The following is an 18,296-nucleotide window of genomic DNA, read 5'->3' on the forward strand; positions in this document are numbered from 1 at the left end:
ACGTTGACAGTGGCCGCGGGCTTGATCCAAGGGTGAGCTGACTTGGGCGGTGATGTTGCAGAGTCGAGAACGGACACGTGACTGGAGTACGAGCCGGTGCGTTGCTGGATCCCTGTTAGATTGTTACGGGGAGGTATTGGGGTTCTAGAGTGTACCTTATCGTCAACGAAGGCGGGCGAGTCGAAGTAGCCGGCGCTGCCCTGGTCAGAGGTAGAAGAGGAAGTGCGCGATGCGCGGTGCAGGTCTAGAGGCGCCGGAGCGGAGGCACGGCTGGAGGAGTTCATAATGTTGGCGAGGTGATGATTTGAGATGTGATGATTTGGTAGACGTGGTATTTTGCCGTCGCCTTGTTTGCTGGATTTGTTTGTCTTTTTCCGACTGCGTCTTGGATTTCACCGACTCGACGATGCACAACCTCAACCCTGACCCTACGGCTACGACTGATATATATATCGCAATATGAGTTTCCCAGAATTAAATCCTTGATATCTGGGAGTTGTTGGCATGTGAAGATGCTGAGGTGCAGAGGACGGGCTTCCATTGTAATAATACCCCGCAGAAGGTGCCATTGTGACATCACTCCATCGCTTTCGTGACGCAGCTGCTCTTCTCTCGTCTCCCAGACGGACCATTACTGACTGATTGCCTGCTAACTGGAAAATGATGAGACACACGACGTCAGGTGCTCAATATGTTGGGACTTCACCTTCTTCTTCTCGCCCAAAAGTAACAAACGCGGTAGTGTCAACCCTTGGGATCAGGGACGAATTCCAAAGACTCAAGAAACCGGATCTTCATTCGCCCTCAAGTCGAGCAGCTCGGTCTGGAGCAGACCCAAGTTGAACATCCAGACCCCGCACCCCCTTAGCTTCCTCGTCGCCTCCTATCTCCGGCGAATCAATGGGTATGTCCTACTCCTCAACACCCGCCCGGGATATTTCCATCCCGCCCGGTCACGACGAGGGAATCCACTTGGTCGAGCCGTCGGAAGAGCACTCTTTGTTGCCTCAATATCTGAAAGGCAATTTCTTTGTGGCACTGGACGATAGCCTGGAACCCGGACCAAATCTCATGGCAGGCGACTCGTACAGCGTCTCGCCTGTCGACTATGATGACCCCGCTGATACATCAACACCGGGGACTCCAGAATTAAGAGAGTTCCATGAGCGCGCTGAAGATGACAGTGCGATCAACGCCCAGCCGTGGAGGAATGTCGACTACCTTTCTCATGACTGGAAGGAGGAAGACATCTGGTCATCATGGAAATATATAACCTCCTGCCGAGGAGAGTCTCCCAAGAGCGCCCGTTTGGAGAATGCGTCCTGGAGAACATGGACAAAATACAAAAACAACCTGAAAACTGTGTCTCCCGAGACGCTCAACTGGTAGGGACATGGCGGAATTTGGCGCGAGTATCAAGCTAACTTTGTGCAGGCTGAAAGGTGATGTGAATTGGCTGTATGGGCCCCTTCAACCGGGTGCGAGCAAGATCTACTGTACACAGACTGGGCCCTCCAGTGCCTCATTGTTCCAGTCCAACTCACTAGTCAACATTAACAGGAAGCCCATCCTGAAGAAAAGGAGCATGTCAGATATTATACTGCAGAGACCATTGTCATCATCATCCTCATTGTTACCTCAGCAGGCAACAGAAGTGGCCCAAGCGAGGGAGAAAGACAGCCGGTGGTTAACAAAGCCTTCTTTTGACCGGGCAGCGACGACGGACCATTCTATGTTCCCCTTCTCTTCGACATCAATGAGCCGCGATACCTCTAGTATGCTGCCATCGTCAGCGTCCTCTGGGATCTCATCGCCAAGCGTCGAGCGAAAACACATCCACTTCAATGATAAAGTCGAGCAATGTATCGCCGTCGAGGTTAAGGGCGGCGACGACGACGACCATATCAATACCGTTACCAACCCAAATGGCGACAGTAATTCCGACGACGGCATCATGATGAAGCTGGCGAGGCCACGAAAGCCGGATCCCCTGATGAGGAAGAAGGCGAAGGAGGGCAAGAACTCCTTACCCTCCGATGGAAAGATGATCGCGATGCTTCCGTCGACAACGCTCAAGCACCGAGAACATATACTAGAAGTCCCAGAAACGGCGATACTCTACAGCTCTAGCGTCTTCAACAGTTATCTCGTCTCGCCATTCTCACTATAGGAGGCGGCTCGTCCACCTGAAGTGTTGGGTAGGTTCTTCGGCGAAGAAGAGGAGGAGGATATGATGGATGCCGATGCAGACTCAGCCTGGTACGGTAACTCTGGGAGTTTCGAAGAACCTGGTCTGCACCGCACTACCTCTACTGACAGCTTGACCGCCGAGCCAGCTGGCATGCGTCGCACCCCATCTGGCATGTTTATGCCATATGAGGTGGTCACATCGTCAAACAATGGGATATTTTGCTGCGTTATTGACACCATTAACACAGCCAGGGACATTGCCCATGTTATTTGGAATATGGACTGGAGATGAAGTTTTGGATGGTTGAGATATTTCATCTCTTATAATGACAATCGCCTTCGCCCCCTTACCTGCCCAGCTCGTTCTTGCGGGCGTAGCTGCCGCTGTGCTAGATCCCCAGGGTCTCGTGACGTACATCTTCTCCGAGTGAGCACTGGCTCGAGTCCAGCCTAGCGCTATTGCCGGTCGTGTTATTCCCGCTGCGGCTCAAGTATTCGAGCCACCAAAGCTGGCCAGGCGGGTGAGCCATGAGTGCGGCTTGAGACAAGTGCGAAGGCGACCACGTAGGCGACTCTACCTTCTCCATGCGCCGCAGGCGATATCACATTCGGGGGATTGACGAGGGCACACTCAGTATACAGCTACTGGTCGGCGCGTCCGTGCGTGTCCCTTCAAAAGTGACCGGATCCTTTGATTCAGTCCGAATGGTGGTCCTCGGAGCGTGCCTTGGAACGGGCGTCGCCTCGGTGCACCTTTCGATGGCGTCGCAGGTTAGATACCACGGAGAAATGCCGCCCACAACCTTCAGCCTCGCACGCAAATGCTGCGTCATCGTCAGTAAATTACGACGAAAAAATTTAAGTGGCCTCCCAGGAGACGTACGTTTGTCGCCAGTGTGGCTGTACAAATGAGTTCGCAGCGAGCTTGGGCGACTGAATCGCTTGTCGCAGACCTTGCACTTGTGCTTCTTTTGTGTGCTGGACGACACCTTGGGCCTGAACTGGCCCATCATTGACTGGGGGGCGGGCGGGATTTGGGAGGCAAGAAAGCCCTGGGGCCGAGGCAAAGTCCGTGAATTGTCCGATTTGATGTCTGAACCGGCGGTGGAATAATCGGACACGGAGTCTCCCTGGTAGTAAGAACTGAAGTTTCCAGTCGAAGAAATGGTGGAGATGCAGGGGAAGCTGATGGAATCCATGGACGACCGATTGTGGCGGTTGTCGCAGGTGTTCCGAAGGGTTTCGTGGCTCATGGCGAGCATGCCATAGCTGGCATCGAGCGCATCAGCAAAGCATCTCCGCTCATCCTGAAGCGACCTGGGATTGATATCAACAATTTGAGGTGCGGCGTGGTCGGGCAACCGATAGTTGTCTCAGTTGAGTTGACCAAGCAGTCAGAGAAAACTCACGATTGGCTCCGAGACGAGTCAGCCTCGGGAGCCATACTCAAGGTGGCTGCCTGCACTGGGGCTGGGGCAGGGGCATACCTCATGGTGTCGTAGGGGGGCGCAGAGATCGGTGCAAAGTGACCACTGGGGGGAGAGGCAGCTGTGGGATAGAAAGGGTCTGCGTAACCAGCCGAAGTAGTTTGCATACGGCTCATGCTCAAGAGATCTAGGGCAACATTGAGTAAGCCCTGCTATTCGTGGATACCGGTCATAGACGAAGGGCTGTGTCTACCTGCAGAAGTGGTGGCAACGGGCATTGAGCCGTAGGGTGCCATCGACGATCCATTGCTAGTGCTCGCGCGGCGGCCCTGTTGCGGCCGCTTTCCAGCCATAATGGTCGGCTTCATGGGAGGTTGCTGCTGGTTTTCGACGAACAGACCGCTGCCAGCTAGGCTGAGGCGGCGAGGACGACCACAGGTTCGAGAAGGCGGGTTGCTGAGAGGGAGCCTGGTAATCGAAGTTCAACGGAGGCTTGCACCGCTGTTGCGTCGTGTCTAGAGTCGTGATCATACTGACGCCAGGACCAACATGAGAGATTGTGGTCCGCTGGCTGTGATCGTCGAGCGTGAGTGTGTGAATGTACGAAGGAACGTGTGTGATGATTACAAGCAGGTCCTTCGGCATATTCCGTCGTCTCCCTCAAGCCAACGCAGGTCACAGGGCTCAAATGCCAATCAGCTTTTCGTGTGCATCGCTATGGCGGATTTAGCTCTGGTGACCGCCAAACTTCTTGTTGAGCTCATCGGAGAGCGGCCGGTATCCTCCTCTTCAACCCAACCCCCCTCAGCATCTGTCACCCCTTCCACCGCGAGCCATGCGAGGGTCGCCGGCCGGCACGGTGCGATGGCTGCTCCTCAGCGACCTCTACTTCAAGCACTATGACCTGGACCGGGTGCGGCAGACGGCGCGGTGGATCGTCGCCCAGGCGGAGCGGCACCAGGTCGGGCGGGTCGTGGTGTGCGGCGACCTGCTGACAAGCCGCACAATACAGCCGACGGACGTGCTATCTGCGTATTACCGCTTCGTCGGCTGCCTTAGCGACGCCATGCCGCGCGTCCACGTCGTGCTCGGCAACTATGATCTCGCCTACCGTCGCAACTACCAGACCACGGCCCTTAACGCCCTTAATATCAACCGCCTGGCCCTATACATATTACTGTATAGTAGCATCGCCTACTACAAGTAGGACGGCCGCCGCATCTTGCTGCTGCTGTTTTGCAAGGAGCAGGATGAGCTGGCGGATGCCGTAGCCGCTCAGGGTCCCAAAGAGGCGAGCAAGACGGTTGCTTTTGCGCATCTCGCAATTAACAAGGCTATCACGCAGCGGCATATTGTCGGTGCTGAGGTCGGCAAGCCCCGCACGGCGAATCCCATCATGCACTACGGCTTGACGGGCCCAGATCGGTTTGCCTCGCTAGTGCGAACGTTCACGGGGCATTTTCACGTTGTGGTGGCTTATTCTGGTACATACCATTTCATTTCACACATTCCCAGCGCCAGCGCCGAGTAGCTACATAGATCGTACAGTATTGCTCCACTCTAATCTAACCCGCCGTTCCTCAAACACGAAGATATCCTCTTACTCGTTGATCGTACCTCCAGGATACGTTTATATTCTTTTCTAGAGGGTTGTGGCTGCATCGCCCTCGGTAACAAATTGAATTCAATATCCAGGGACATAAAATCCGAAGTTGCAACTCCGTACTTTCGCGGTGAGCGGCAAGCCACACAGTTAGCACTGCCTCGGCTAGTATGACCAAATATCTCGCTTTCACTATTCAGGAAAAGCAGAGCAATGAAGCTTCCTTTGCTGTCACATCCCTTGTTCTGGATCTCTGCAAAAGCGCCAGAATCACTGACCTTTGTTGTCTCTCTGCGGATTGCAATTAGGTCCAGTCTTTTGCTACCCTCTTTAAACTGTCTGCAGCCGTCTGCGTCGCCCGTTCTTCAACACCAAAGGATCATGTCGGCCCCATCACCGCCGTCGCAATCGCAGACCCCAGCACAGCCCACCTCAGCCATCGCTGTCTCCCCGCCGTCCACGTCGACGCCAGTGCCTGCGCCTGCAAACGCCGCCAGCTCGGATGAGAAGATTGCCTACAAGCCACCGGTCGCAGCAGAGGGCCTAGAAGTCCAGTGCGTGGCCCGCGGGGTTGAGGCAGAGCGCGACGAGTCGCTAATCGCATTTCATAGGAGACCCACCGACGACGAGAACCTCCCCGAGGTCGTGCCCCAGTGCGACAACACGGTGCCCGAGAAGGCTGTGACACCGGTCGAACCGTCCCTTATGTCGAACCCCATAACGCCGCCGCCGGCATTCAGCGGCTACCAGAATAGCACACAAGGGCAGACGCAGCCGCAGCCCCCCAGGCCGCAGCTGAACGAAGCCTATAGCTCGGGACAGAATATGAACATGATGCCACAATCGGGTACTGTTATACCTCTCCATTTGCTCGGCGACCAGGGCGACACCGTCGACTGTCCGTTCTGCGAGCGACGAGCTATGACCCGCGTCAAGAAAGAACCATCATGGCTGACCCAGTACGGCCACTTCCACGCCCTTCTCCGTTTACTTCGCTAACCCCCCATTGTAGTACCGTCGCCGTCGTCCTCTTTTTCATCTCCTTCTTCGGCGTCGTCGCGCCCTATATGCTATACTGGGCAAGCCATGTCAGCCACTTCTGCGAGAACTGCGGCCGCAAGATCGCCAGACGGAATTTCGGCCAAAAGGGCATGACGGCGCTGGGCACCCCCGAGCACTTGCGGCAGCAGTCGAGGTTCCTGCCGGCGGAGCCCCAGCCCGTTAACGACCAGCAGGTTTAAACGCAGCGCAAGGGATACGGGTAAGAATGGCGGCGGCCATGGTAATGCGGTACATGGGAGGAATAGCAGGTGGCGATATATCCTTACATATAAATACATCTTCAATTTAAAGTACAGAGCGCCGTAATAATTAGTATAGGCTCTGACTAATCAAAGCTACAGTTATGTGCGAAACCATTTTCCTATTTGACTAAACATAAAAAGAATAATTGGGGGGGAGGGAGTAAGCACTGCTTCTCCATCTATAGTAGGAATAGGTTCGGGAAGGCAAGATCAAGCTATTGAAGGCTCTTATTGCTTGTAACAGGCTATGCAAGTACTATTTTCCGAAAGGGGGGAAGCGTATGGTCTTGTAGCTATTAAGATTTTCGTTGAAGCAGCTTAACGATGGCCTCGTGCCCATTCTGGGCGGCCCACCATAGCGGCGTCTGACCATCTTCATCCTTGGACTCGACGTCGGCGCCCTTCTCGAGGAGAATAGGGTGAACTTGCGTGATTTTGTATAATGTCTGATGAACAGGAAGGAAGTAGAGGAGTCGAAAGTCTATTCCCGCTTGCCACCTCGGCTACCAACAGCTGATTCGCGATCTAAAAACCAGAGCCGAGAATAGCTTTAAAGACAATGGAGAATAATAAGAATTCAACATTTCCATTCTCATACATCATGTAAATAGCTTCTCTATAAGCGCATAATATAGGCCTTCGTTACACTACGCATTAGCGGAGTGTTCATTCCACTTTTGCCGTGGCCATTAATGCGATATATATACTACTTCATAATAGGTTATCCTAGAATACCGCAGACTCTTGGCTTCTTTAAGCATCACGTAGAACAAACTGTTAGAATTATACGCAAAAAGAAAAGACAAAAAGACATATAATAGCGAGGATTCTCCGGTCGTCACCGACCCGAGTACTAATTCGCCGCTTCTCAGTTTGACTAAGGGAGAGCGGACGGGATCCCGTATTTTCTAAGAGCTATGGTCGTATGTGAAGGATGTAAATGAGAGGCCAGCTTATGAAACGGGCAACTTCCGGGAAAGATGCCTCTAACTTATCCTTGTCAGATGACTTCACTAAGCTCCTCTGTTTTCGAGTCTCTTTTTCCTTCTCAAGAAATCGGGACTTCTTGATTTTTCGAAACGGGCCGACCGCAAACTAGTCTCTAGTGCCTCGGAGGGTGTGGGTTGTCCATATTGGCTGACTGAAACTTACATATCTATAACCAGGAGTTTCCACAAGAGCTCCCCGAACTCCTGGCTTATACCGGACTGAGCAATTAAGCTTTGGGGCAGAACTTTTGTAAACACTGTTTATTGGTGACGAATTGTGCGTCTCGGCCTCGTTGTGATCGTTAAAGGAAGCCCGCGGCCGCCTATGCGGCAGTTGTAGCCTCAGGCAGCCAGCCCCTACAACCCCTAGATCCCCTCACCTACTAGGTAGTCAATAGCTAGTAATACTTCGTGCACATTATCCATAGACCTCGTTGGCCTCATAACAGTGATTAACTCTCAGGGTGGCACAAATTTTTGCCTTAGCTATACAGCGGGCAAATAATTAGCCTGGCTCGCATGCACTTTCAGTAGACGGAGGAACAGAGTTGCATTATGGATCTATTCCCGGATCAAACTAGTGAGCATTTAGGCGCAATACTGACAGGCTCAGCCTCAGCGCCGAGCTTCAGCTCTACTCCGCCGTCATAAGCATGACCGTTTTTTCATGTAAGAGTTGTGGGAGCTCACGGAGCCGTGCGGCATGGGCCCGGCGATCCAAGGCTCTTCGCTCGATGGCCTCCAGATTGGGAATAGCGTGTCGGCGTCATCTTCAACTTTATGCATCTAGTCGCGTCCAAGTGCCGATGCTTACGCTATCTCAGGTTGACGGTGCATCTATATAAACATACTCTATGGAACGAAAATTAATTGCAATATCATCACAGCTTCTATCGCTCCTCATTCTCTCACCTCCTTCATTTACAATCGCTCAATCTCTTCTACAATACTTAGACTCTTATCTGCCTCAATCACCATACGCTCCTTCAGTCTCATTCTCTCCGCTATCGCGGGCGTCGGCGCCGTTTCGTTCCCAGACCCAAGCGGCCCGCACCCCGTCGCCATACAGGTTCAGTCTATGACCGATAAAAGTCGAATCGACCCTTACTCTCCCGAGAAAGCCAGATAGAAGCGAAGGGTTATGGTGTCTCTATTTTGGCTAATCGACGACGAGAAATCTTATATAATAAAGCAGGCTTCTTATATGCCACCCGTTACCGCAGAGGTTTACGGATAACAGGCTGCCGCAATGGGCCTCTCTAACGAGACGTTTGCAGAGCTTATAATGGGGGTCTGTGATATTGCTAGCATTAAGGGATACAGCAGCAAGTTAAAGAGCACTCAGTACCCTCTTACTATCTTCTTACCCGGATCTGGAAACTCCTAACTTATCTACAGTAATATAGCCAGATTGATTGCCAGCCGTGGATACGTTGTTATTACCGTCGACCACCCCTACGATACCGCCGTCGTCGAATTCCCAGACGGCTCTATCATCGAGACTGCAGACATCCCAGAGAAGGAAGATGATCTGACAAAGTTAACCAAGGTAAGACATCTGCAGCGTACCCTATAAAGTAAACTAACCAAATCTTCTAGGTGCGAGCCGAAGACTTGTCTTTTGTCCTCTTTTAGCTTGAAAATGCCTCCCGTCGATCTCCGCTTCTTAAGGGACTGCCTAGAAAGATTAACTTCGACAACATTGTCGTTTACGGACACTCGCTCGGTGGTTCCAGCGCCGCTGTGGCCATGCTCTCAGATTCACGCTTTCGCAGCGGTGCCAACCTGGACGGTCGATTCGTCAAGCCCGCGCTCTCCAAGGGCCCGAAGCAGCCTTTCCTCATGCTTGGCCGACCGAATCACCGCACCGAGGACGCTACTTGGGTTACATTCTGGAAGAACCTGCGAGGCCCCAAGGCCGAGCTCGCCGTCGCGGGGATAGTTCACGGCGCATTCACCGACGTACCTCTCCTCATTACCGCTCTGGGACTCCCTACCGAGGTCAAGGCTCAAATTAGCTCCATAATTAGTACTATCGATGCGCAGCAACTTGAGAAGGTATTGATAAAGACCCTGACATCTTTTTTCACTTATGCTTTTGACGGCAAGCCCAAGCCGTTTATTAAGGCTGTCCAGGCAATATCTGAGTTGTCTATTGTCAACAGCCAGCTTCCCAACAGAAGCTAATGTAACATCACCCATACCCGCTTTTCGGGTATCATTCTTTTTTTCTTTGGCAAGATTTTGTTATTATTATGTTATTAAAGGACATTAGTAGAATTGGGTGTTTTATATTTTCAGACTATCATTAATTAAATTTCCTGACTTGTCTCTTACGCAATTTCTATAAAGACGATTCTCGCTAGCTGCGTGTTGCTGAATAATGTTGGGTAAGGACTGAGCAGTTTTCCGATCATGACTAGTTGTTTGAGTCTATATAGCGGGGTTCCTCGGCGGTTCACAACATTATTAATCAACATCGGCTCGGGTATTTAGGCCGCTTTTTCGGACTATTGTAAAATCATATATATTTAATAAGGGCATCGCAGGGTGTAAACAGTCATAGTAGAGTAAAATATACTGTGGCTCTTGCGCGACTTCTCGACATGTTCTATTCTATAAGCGTTTTCTAACCTCCGAGGCTGCGTTCTATCCTACTGTTGGCACTTTCCCTTAACTATTTATCGGCGTCTTGCCTTATACAGTTGCCTCTGCTTTACCTGTTTTGATGACTGCAGTATGATACTATAAATCCTCTAAATATAGCTTTAGAAATAGTCTAAGTATTGTAATTTAAGGTTTTTATATTTAGGATATTTATATTAAATTATTTTATTATATTATTTAATTTATTTTTATATAATTAGATAGTAATTATTAAAATAGTTATTTATAATAATTAAATAGTAATATATAAAGGTATATTTTTTATAAGAGAGTTACTTATTATTAATATAATTAGAATATTATATTATATATATAAGAAGAGGGAATTAATTAGAATTAAATAAAAAGTTAATTTTTATTTTAAGTAGTTTTATTTTAATAGATAAATAAGCTTTAGTTTTTTACTATATATAATTTTATTTAATTATTTTTTTTTATTATAAAGAGTTATTATAAAATTAATAGTTTTTATTTTTTATTATAAGATTTTATTTTTAATTAAGTTATTAGGCTAATAATAGAGATTTTTTATTAATTTAATATATTTTAAAATTATAATATTAATAATAAGCTTTATATATAATTTTTTTTTTCTTAAGTTTATTTTTTAATATTTTAAGTAAGATAATAATAAAAGTAATTTTTATAATATTTTTTTATAATTTATTATTTTTATTAGATATATTTTATATAAATTTAATTAATAAGCTTTTAAATTTTTATTTTATTTTTATAACTTTTAATTTAATATTAATCTTACTTAAGCTATATATATTACTATTTAAGCTTAATAATTTCTAGGTTTAATACTAGGTTTATTTATATTTTATTAAGTATTATATTTAAGGTAACTTAAGAATTATATATAAGGCTTATATATATAAATAGTTAGAATAGTTAATTTTTCTTTTTTTTTTTAAGAAAAGTATTTTAAAAGTTAAAGTTAGTAATTTTATATAAGTAGGTATAGTAAAATATTATAAATTAAGAATCTTAATATATTATTTAATTATAAATAAAGTTTAATATATCTTTTATAAAAATTGGATTTAGTTAGTATAACTTTAAAAGCTATAAAATATTTAGTAAATATTACTATTAATTTTAGATATAAGATAAATATAAAATATACTTTTTATAGTATTTCTAGTACCTCTTCTAGCAAACTTAAATATCTATTTTTTCTTATACTTTAAATAAAAACTCTACTAAGTAATATTATCTTTAAGCTTAAAATATAATATAAATTTATTTTTAAAGAGTATTATCTTATAATATTAATAGTAAATTAAAGTCTTTAACTTAAATACTTTTTATTAGAATAGGATATATTACTTAAATTATAATAGCTTTACTCTAAATATAATAGATATATCTATTAAGCTTAGAGTATTAAATATATTATTATATAGAATAAGAGTAAGTATAAAAAAAATAGTATAAAAAAGAAGTCTTTTAGTAGAAGTAAAGTAAAAGATAGTATTATAATAACTATTAATATATATAATATTAAGGTATTTGCTATTTAAGGTAAAATATATAAAAAGTATATAACTTAAGTTTTCTATTAGCTTTCTTATAATAAATAAACTTAATAGCTATAGCTAGTATATACTATTTAGTAATAGAATATTATATAATTATTATTTAAATATTTTTATAATAAAGAGCCTTAAAATACTTATATCTTATAGTTTCTTAATAAAGAAGATCTTAAAGTAATTTGGAGTTTTTATTTAATAGTAACTTTAAGTTTTTACTATTATTTAAGAAAGTTAACTAAATAATCTTATAATTAAAAAGCTTTTTAATAATATTATCTTTTAGTTTTTTTTACTTAATATCTATAAGCTTTATAAATTATATTTTAGTATAATATAAAATCTAATTATAAGATACTAAGCTAATATAATATTATTTACTAGAAAATATTTTCTTATTATATATAATATTAAAAGTTCCCTTAATAAGGGAACCTAGTATTTAAATTTACTGCATTTTTATTGCATGCACATTACAGTTACCGAGGCCCAAGTTTTGGGTTTCAAGCTGCTTTTTTCTTCTCTGCCGGAATCCTATCTAACTTTTTCAACCCAGTCTAACCTTGATGAATGCACTGAAAACTCCCACGACCCGACCTCTAGAACGCCCCGAGATCCCCAACGCCGATGATAACCCGTTTAAGTCATTCGAATCCCCCCTCTAGCCAGCACCCTATGTAGCTAGCATCCGTACCAACCCAACGCAACACAACAGCTCCTGGAACCAGGGGTCGTATTAGGCCCCGGCGATATCCTGGAGGAAGACTTGACCCCTTAGATCGGGATTGTTGATATTTTTGGCCAAGTCGTAAAGCGCGGCTATTTCTATTTAGATATATAAAATAAGATTGCAGATAAGAATTTGATTTCCTTGCCCATTAACCCTAATCTTATTGTTAAGAAGCAAATAGCATCTAAAAATAGCTAATGCAATCCATTAGCTTCCATTTAGGCGGTGCAGATAGTGTGGCAATAGCTTAAATAGATTTTCTTTCTTAAGGAAGCTCGAGAGGAAATTCAGCTTCTATCTTTCCAATTTGTCTTCTAGATTCTAAGAGAATCCGAGATTATGTTAGAGTTGGGATCTATAATATGGATATAATAGGTTATCCCTGGAAAGAGCTGCTTGAGTAAAATTTGCTATATTAAAAATTAGTTGTAATAGGATGAGTGTTAGAAGGGAAGTTAGTCTCTTAATAATGGGAGATATCTTTCTTATATCTTATTACTTAGAATAAGATTACTATCTTAAGGTTATTAACTGTAGATAGTAAGATTATTGACTATAAATAATAGGGTTGAAGTTAGAGGGGTTAAATAGAAGCTTTAGGTAGAGACTAGTAGGTAATAATCTTATTATTTAGTTACTATTTCTTCTAGTGCTGGGTGAAGTACTTATTATTTATTTCTACTATTTGAAATTACTATATAACTTTAATTTATTTAATAATATTAAGTAAAGCTAAAAAAAAACTAAATAATATTAAAAGTTAGAATAATAAGTAAGTTATTTATATTAAGTATTAGCTTGCTATTAATATTTAATAGCTAGTAGCTAAAATAAGAAATTAAAATAAAATAATAATATTAACTATATATTAATAAAACTTATACTTTAAATTAAATAGCTAGTAGCTATATTAATATATAAAAATAAATAAAGCTTTTATATATCTTATATATCTTCTTAATAATATTTTAATTTATATACTAGCTATTTATTATTATATAAAGTTATTAAAATTAATAAATATACTTATAATTAATATTCTATAATGTATATAATAAGCAAGTATATAATACAAGTAAGTATACCAAAGCAGTTTTACACCTTAAAACACAATTTTTAAAAAAAGTCTTAACAATTTAAATTAGGCTTAAAATAGCTATAATTTAAAATATAGATTTATTATGTTAATTATAATAATAGCATATTTTTTTATATATTTTTAAAAAAAATATTATAAGGTTATTTAAAAAAGTCTTATTCGCACTGTTTTTTTTCTCATTTTTATTTTTAAAAAGCTAAATAATTTTTTAAAAATCTAGAAAAAAATACTATCTTATAACTTTTTTATTTACATATCTAAATTTAATTCCCTAAAACTCCTAAAATTATATAGCTACTTTTAGAAAATTGAAAATTATAACTTTTAGCTGTATAGTATAAGTAGTGCACTTACTTATATTATATACTTACTTATTATATACGTTAATATAATTTTATTATATTTATAAATATATAAAAAGAAATTCTATATTATTTTATATTTAAGATTCTTAATTATCTTCTTTTATTTATTTATCTTTAAATTAATATAATATCTATATAAATAAAATAAAAATATACAAAATCTCTAAAATAAAAATAAAAATTAAATAATATATAAAATAATTTTATATATTATTTCTATTTATTAAAAATATTATTAATATTAATTTAAGTTTTATTAATATATTATAACTTAATAAAATAAATATTACTTATCTATATCTAGTATATAATATATTATTTAACTAAAAATATTAGCTTTTATTTTATAATTTAATTTTCTACTTTTTAAATAGCAAAATATTATAGAAAAATAATATTATTTTCCTATAAACTGCCTCTTATAGATAAAAGTACTATTATTAAGTTAGCTGGTATTTAACTAGAAGAGTAAAAGCAGGCTAGCAATTAATAGCAGCAATAAGATATAAAAAAAGCAACTATCTTAAGTAATATAAATAGGGGGGACGGGGACTGAGAGTAGGTGTAGAGGCCGATATTGCTATTTATAGAGTAAAGCAGCTATAGCAGCGCGCATCCGCTAACTTTAGGCGGTAAGGGATGGATTTATTATGGATAACAGGAAATAGAAAAAGGATGTAGGATGCTGAAATTAGACGCCCTACTGGTGGTAGAGGGGACTGAAACTGGACCTGAGTGTGGCTATGGCTTTGAGCGCTCTGGCACGCCCCGATATGTAACGGTTATCTGTGCGTAGGTCGCCAAGTATATAGTACCTGCCCCTCGACCTCTTGTTGCTGTTTTCCCTATACTGCTGGTGCCTCTAAAAACAGCAACACTTCCTGCTAGATTGGGCAGCTCTAGTAGTGCTTTCTCAGTTTAAAGAGTAAAAAACCTTAAGGTAAAATTAAATTAATTTTACTATAAATATAGCTACTTTAAAAAGTAGGATATTAAGAGGGATATTATAATAATAGATATTAACTAAGTCTAAGATATCTTAAAAAGAATCTAAGGGAATATAGTAAAGATACTATATACCTTAGTATAATATTATTATTATATCTATACCTCCTAGAACTATATAATTTAAGACTGCTTAAACTATTATACTAACTTCTAAGTAGTAACTGCTAAGATTACTCTTTATAGTAAGAAGATAGTAGGGGAGCTAGTTAGTAGCAATAAGAGCTTATCTAATAAAAAACCAGAAAATAAGTAGCTTTAGAGTAAAATCAGACTCTAGAATTCTATAAGACTTTATTAAAAAAATAAGTAAAATAGAAGAAATAGATAGTTAGTAAGTTTGCTATAATAAAGATTTAAGTTAATAATATCTAAATATAAACTCTTATTAATAGTAGCTATAATACCTATACTTTAATTAATACTACCTATACCTAAAGATTATATCTTCTATTTATAGAAATTAAATTATAATACTTTAGTAGCTTTATTAAAGTAATTATATCTATTACTACCTATAGAATAATAATAATAAATCTTAAAATTAGAGATTATAAATAGATTCTTTTTACTTATACTATATAAAACTTAGAAAAAAACTCTTTTTAAAGAAACTTTAAATAGAATAGAATAATATAAGCTACCTTATTAAAAGGAAGTAGATATATTATAGAGCTATTAATCTAATACTATAAATAGATAGTAAAAATAAACCAGCCTAAATCTAGGAAATTTATACTATCTAGTTAGTTATAGAGTCTATACTAGTAAGATACTACTAATAGGTCTACTACTAGTAATATTATTAAGATAGTAAGATAATTCTTATAAAATATATTAGCCTAGCTGATATTAACTGTACTCTTTATAAGAAAGTCCCTACTAACCTAAGCTTATATATACCTACTAATATCCTCTAGAACTTTAAAAAGTTATTTTTAGCTATAGAGGCTAAAAGACTTCCTTTTTACTAACTAGGTATTAACTATAAAATAAATCTATAATAAGATCTTAAGGGAAATAAGCCTTTCTTATTTTAGGAACCTTTTTATAGTATATTTTAAGAGGAGCTACTAATTTTATAAAAAACTCTTATTAAATTACTTAATAAGGGATATATATAAGCTAGCAGCTTAGCTACTGTAACTTTAGTTTTATTTATTAAAAAGCTAGAAAGTAGCTTTTATTTCTACTATAACTATTATACTCTTAATATAATTATATAATAAGACTGCTATTTTTTACTTTATATTACTAAGATCTTTTATAATCTTATAGAAGTCTGCTAGTTTACTAAATTAAATATAGTTATTACTTTCTATAAAATTTAAATAGCCTCTAGCTATAAGATTAAAACTGCCTTTTATATTTATTTTAGCTTTTTTAAATAGCTAGTATATCTATTTAAACTTAGTAGTACTTCTACTATATTCTAATATTATATTAATTATATATTATAGAGGGAGCTTAATAATTTTATTATAGTATATCTTAATAATATACTAATTTACTCTTTAAGAACTTTTAATAACTATATAAAAAAGATTTAGTATATTCTTAGTATATTTATAGTAGCAGGATTAAATCTAGACTTTAAAAAGTATAAATTTATAGTAAAAGAAGTTAAATATCTTAGGTTTATTATTATAGTAGAAAAGAATATCTTCTATAATTTAGATAAGTAGTAAGCTATCTATAAATAGCAGGTATCTATAATAGTAAAAGAAATATAAAGCTTCTTAGAATTTACTAACTACAATTATATTTTTATATTAGATTTCTTTAAGATTATAATACTACTAACTAATCTTATTAAAAAAAAATACTCTAATTTTAAAGCTAATATAAGAAGGTTATATTTTAGAAGCTATATTACTACTTCTATAAGATACTAGTATTAGTCTAATAGAACTTTAACTAGAAGACTTTTTTAGATTAATTTCTTAAGTTATACTCTTAGTAGTACTCTCTTATAAGAGAACTTATAGAAAGTTGCTATTTAATTATATTCTACTTATAATAACTAAATAAGTATAAGTATAACTATTCTATTTATAATTAAAAGATACTTATAATTATAAACTACTTAAAGAAATAGAAAGCAGATCTATATAATATAAGTTTTTTATAGTAATTACTAATTATAAAAACTTAATTTATTTTATAAAAAAGTAGTAACTCTTTAAATAGTAAAGCTACTAATTAAGAATCTATAATTTATAACTTTATCTTTAATATTAAGCCTATATAAGAATATTATAGCTAATATACTTAGCTACTATAAGTAAGATATCTATTAAAATTAGATAATACTATAAATAAGAATACTATATATAACTAATTCTAATATAGTAATTTTATAAAAGACTCTTATTTATATTATAGTATTATAATATAACTAACTATAGTATTTTTCTTATATTCAACCTCTAAGTACTTTAAGAGGAAATTATTAGCTAGAATAAAATTATTAGTCTATTTTATTATAGTAGCCTAGAGGGCCTCTACTTTTCTTTAAACTTAAGCTATAAGTAGATATTATAGAATATAAAGTAAGCTCTTAAAAATAGCTAATTTATAAAAAGTAACTTTAAGTTTAAGGGGTATAACTTAAAAGACCTAAAGAAGTTATTAAAAACTAGCTATATATTATATTATTTAATTAAATATAATTTATTATATTAAGCTACTCTAGTTAAATAGTATAATTATATTATAAGTAGATATTAATTTAGCTAGTTTTTTATAGCTTATTTATATTTTATTACTAATTATAACTTTTATAATAGAATTATATTTAAAGAGATAAAAAAAAACTTTTAAAATTCTTATTAATTCTATTATAGCCTTACTATAATCTTATAATAAACTTTATTATAAACTTACTTCTAACTAATACTAGTAAATTATATTACTTATAGGTAATTATTAACTAACTAATTTATATAGTAATTCTAAAGAAATACTAACTATAAATACTAAAGTATATATATAGTAATTTATTAACTGCTACTACTAATTCTATAGAATACTAAGCTTAATTATAAGTAATAAAGAAGTAATTAAACTAGCTAATTTTAGCAGGCTTTTTATAAGCTAGCTAAAGTTAAGTAGTAGCTTAGTACTACCTATTACTTTAATTAATAGCAGGCTTAAAAGATATAACTAGAAAATTTAAGTATACTTCTAAGCTTATATTATCTACTTATAAAAAATTAAAGTTACTACTTATTACTATATAATTAGCTTTTAATAATAGAAATTACTTTTAACTAAGTTAAGCTTTTTTTTATTAAATATAGCTATTATATTTATATCTTTAAAATAGAGAAAATTAAAGCTTACTTACTAGTAACTATAATAAAAAGTAGCTCTT

At 38.1% G+C, this 18,296-nt stretch overlaps 5 protein-coding genes across 5 annotated transcripts; 4 read left to right on the top strand and 1 right to left on the bottom strand.

Moving 5' to 3' along the window:
- Nucleotides 1–900: 900 nt before the first annotated feature.
- BGZ61DRAFT_501246 (uncharacterized protein) lies at nucleotides 901–2,482 on the top strand (the record flags this gene model as incomplete). Its single annotated transcript, XM_046251674.1, has 3 exons — nucleotides 901–1,385; nucleotides 1,435–2,141; nucleotides 2,193–2,482. 3 exons carry the CDS (start codon nucleotides 901–903, stop codon nucleotides 2,480–2,482), a joined length of 1,482 nt encoding a protein of 493 aa, XP_046093030.1.
- A 304-nt stretch (nucleotides 2,483–2,786) lies between these two features.
- Nucleotides 2,787–4,236, bottom strand: BGZ61DRAFT_548643 (uncharacterized protein). Its single transcript, XM_046255404.1, has 3 exons — nucleotides 3,600–4,236; nucleotides 3,074–3,507; nucleotides 2,787–3,014 (listed from the first exon to the last, which is right to left on the bottom strand). Exons 1-3 carry the CDS (start codon nucleotides 3,791–3,793, stop codon nucleotides 2,887–2,889), a joined length of 756 nt encoding a protein of 251 aa, XP_046093031.1. The 5' UTR covers nucleotides 3,794–4,236; the 3' UTR covers nucleotides 2,787–2,886.
- Nucleotides 4,237–4,452: 216 nt separating this feature from the next.
- Nucleotides 4,453–4,680, top strand: BGZ61DRAFT_320319 (uncharacterized protein; the record flags this gene model as incomplete). Its single annotated transcript, XM_046238927.1, has 1 exon — nucleotides 4,453–4,680. A coding segment is annotated over one exon (228 nt), but the record flags the coding sequence as incomplete, so codon positions are not given.
- A 921-nt stretch (nucleotides 4,681–5,601) lies between these two features.
- BGZ61DRAFT_376572 (uncharacterized protein) lies at nucleotides 5,602–6,461 on the top strand (the record flags this gene model as incomplete). The annotated part of the gene is made up of 3 exons (XM_046242514.1): nucleotides 5,602–5,748; nucleotides 5,797–6,179; nucleotides 6,233–6,461. The coding sequence occupies 3 exons, from the start codon at nucleotides 5,602–5,604 to the stop codon at nucleotides 6,459–6,461; spliced, it is 759 nt and encodes a 252-aa protein (XP_046093033.1).
- Nucleotides 6,462–8,293: 1,832 nt separating this feature from the next.
- BGZ61DRAFT_548651 (uncharacterized protein) lies at nucleotides 8,294–9,700 on the top strand (the record flags this gene model as incomplete). The annotated part of the gene is made up of 6 exons (XM_046255405.1): nucleotides 8,294–8,313; nucleotides 8,504–8,582; nucleotides 8,754–8,857; nucleotides 8,912–9,062; nucleotides 9,113–9,136; nucleotides 9,185–9,700. 6 exons carry the CDS (start codon nucleotides 8,294–8,296, stop codon nucleotides 9,698–9,700), a joined length of 894 nt encoding a protein of 297 aa, XP_046093034.1.
- Between the last annotated feature and the right edge of the window lie 8,596 nt (nucleotides 9,701–18,296).

Source organism: Ilyonectria robusta (assembly GCF_021365365.1).
Source record: "Ilyonectria robusta strain PMI_751 chromosome Unknown BGZ61scaffold_138, whole genome shotgun sequence".
NCBI classification, from domain to species: domain Eukaryota; kingdom Fungi; phylum Ascomycota; class Sordariomycetes; order Hypocreales; family Nectriaceae; genus Ilyonectria; species Ilyonectria robusta.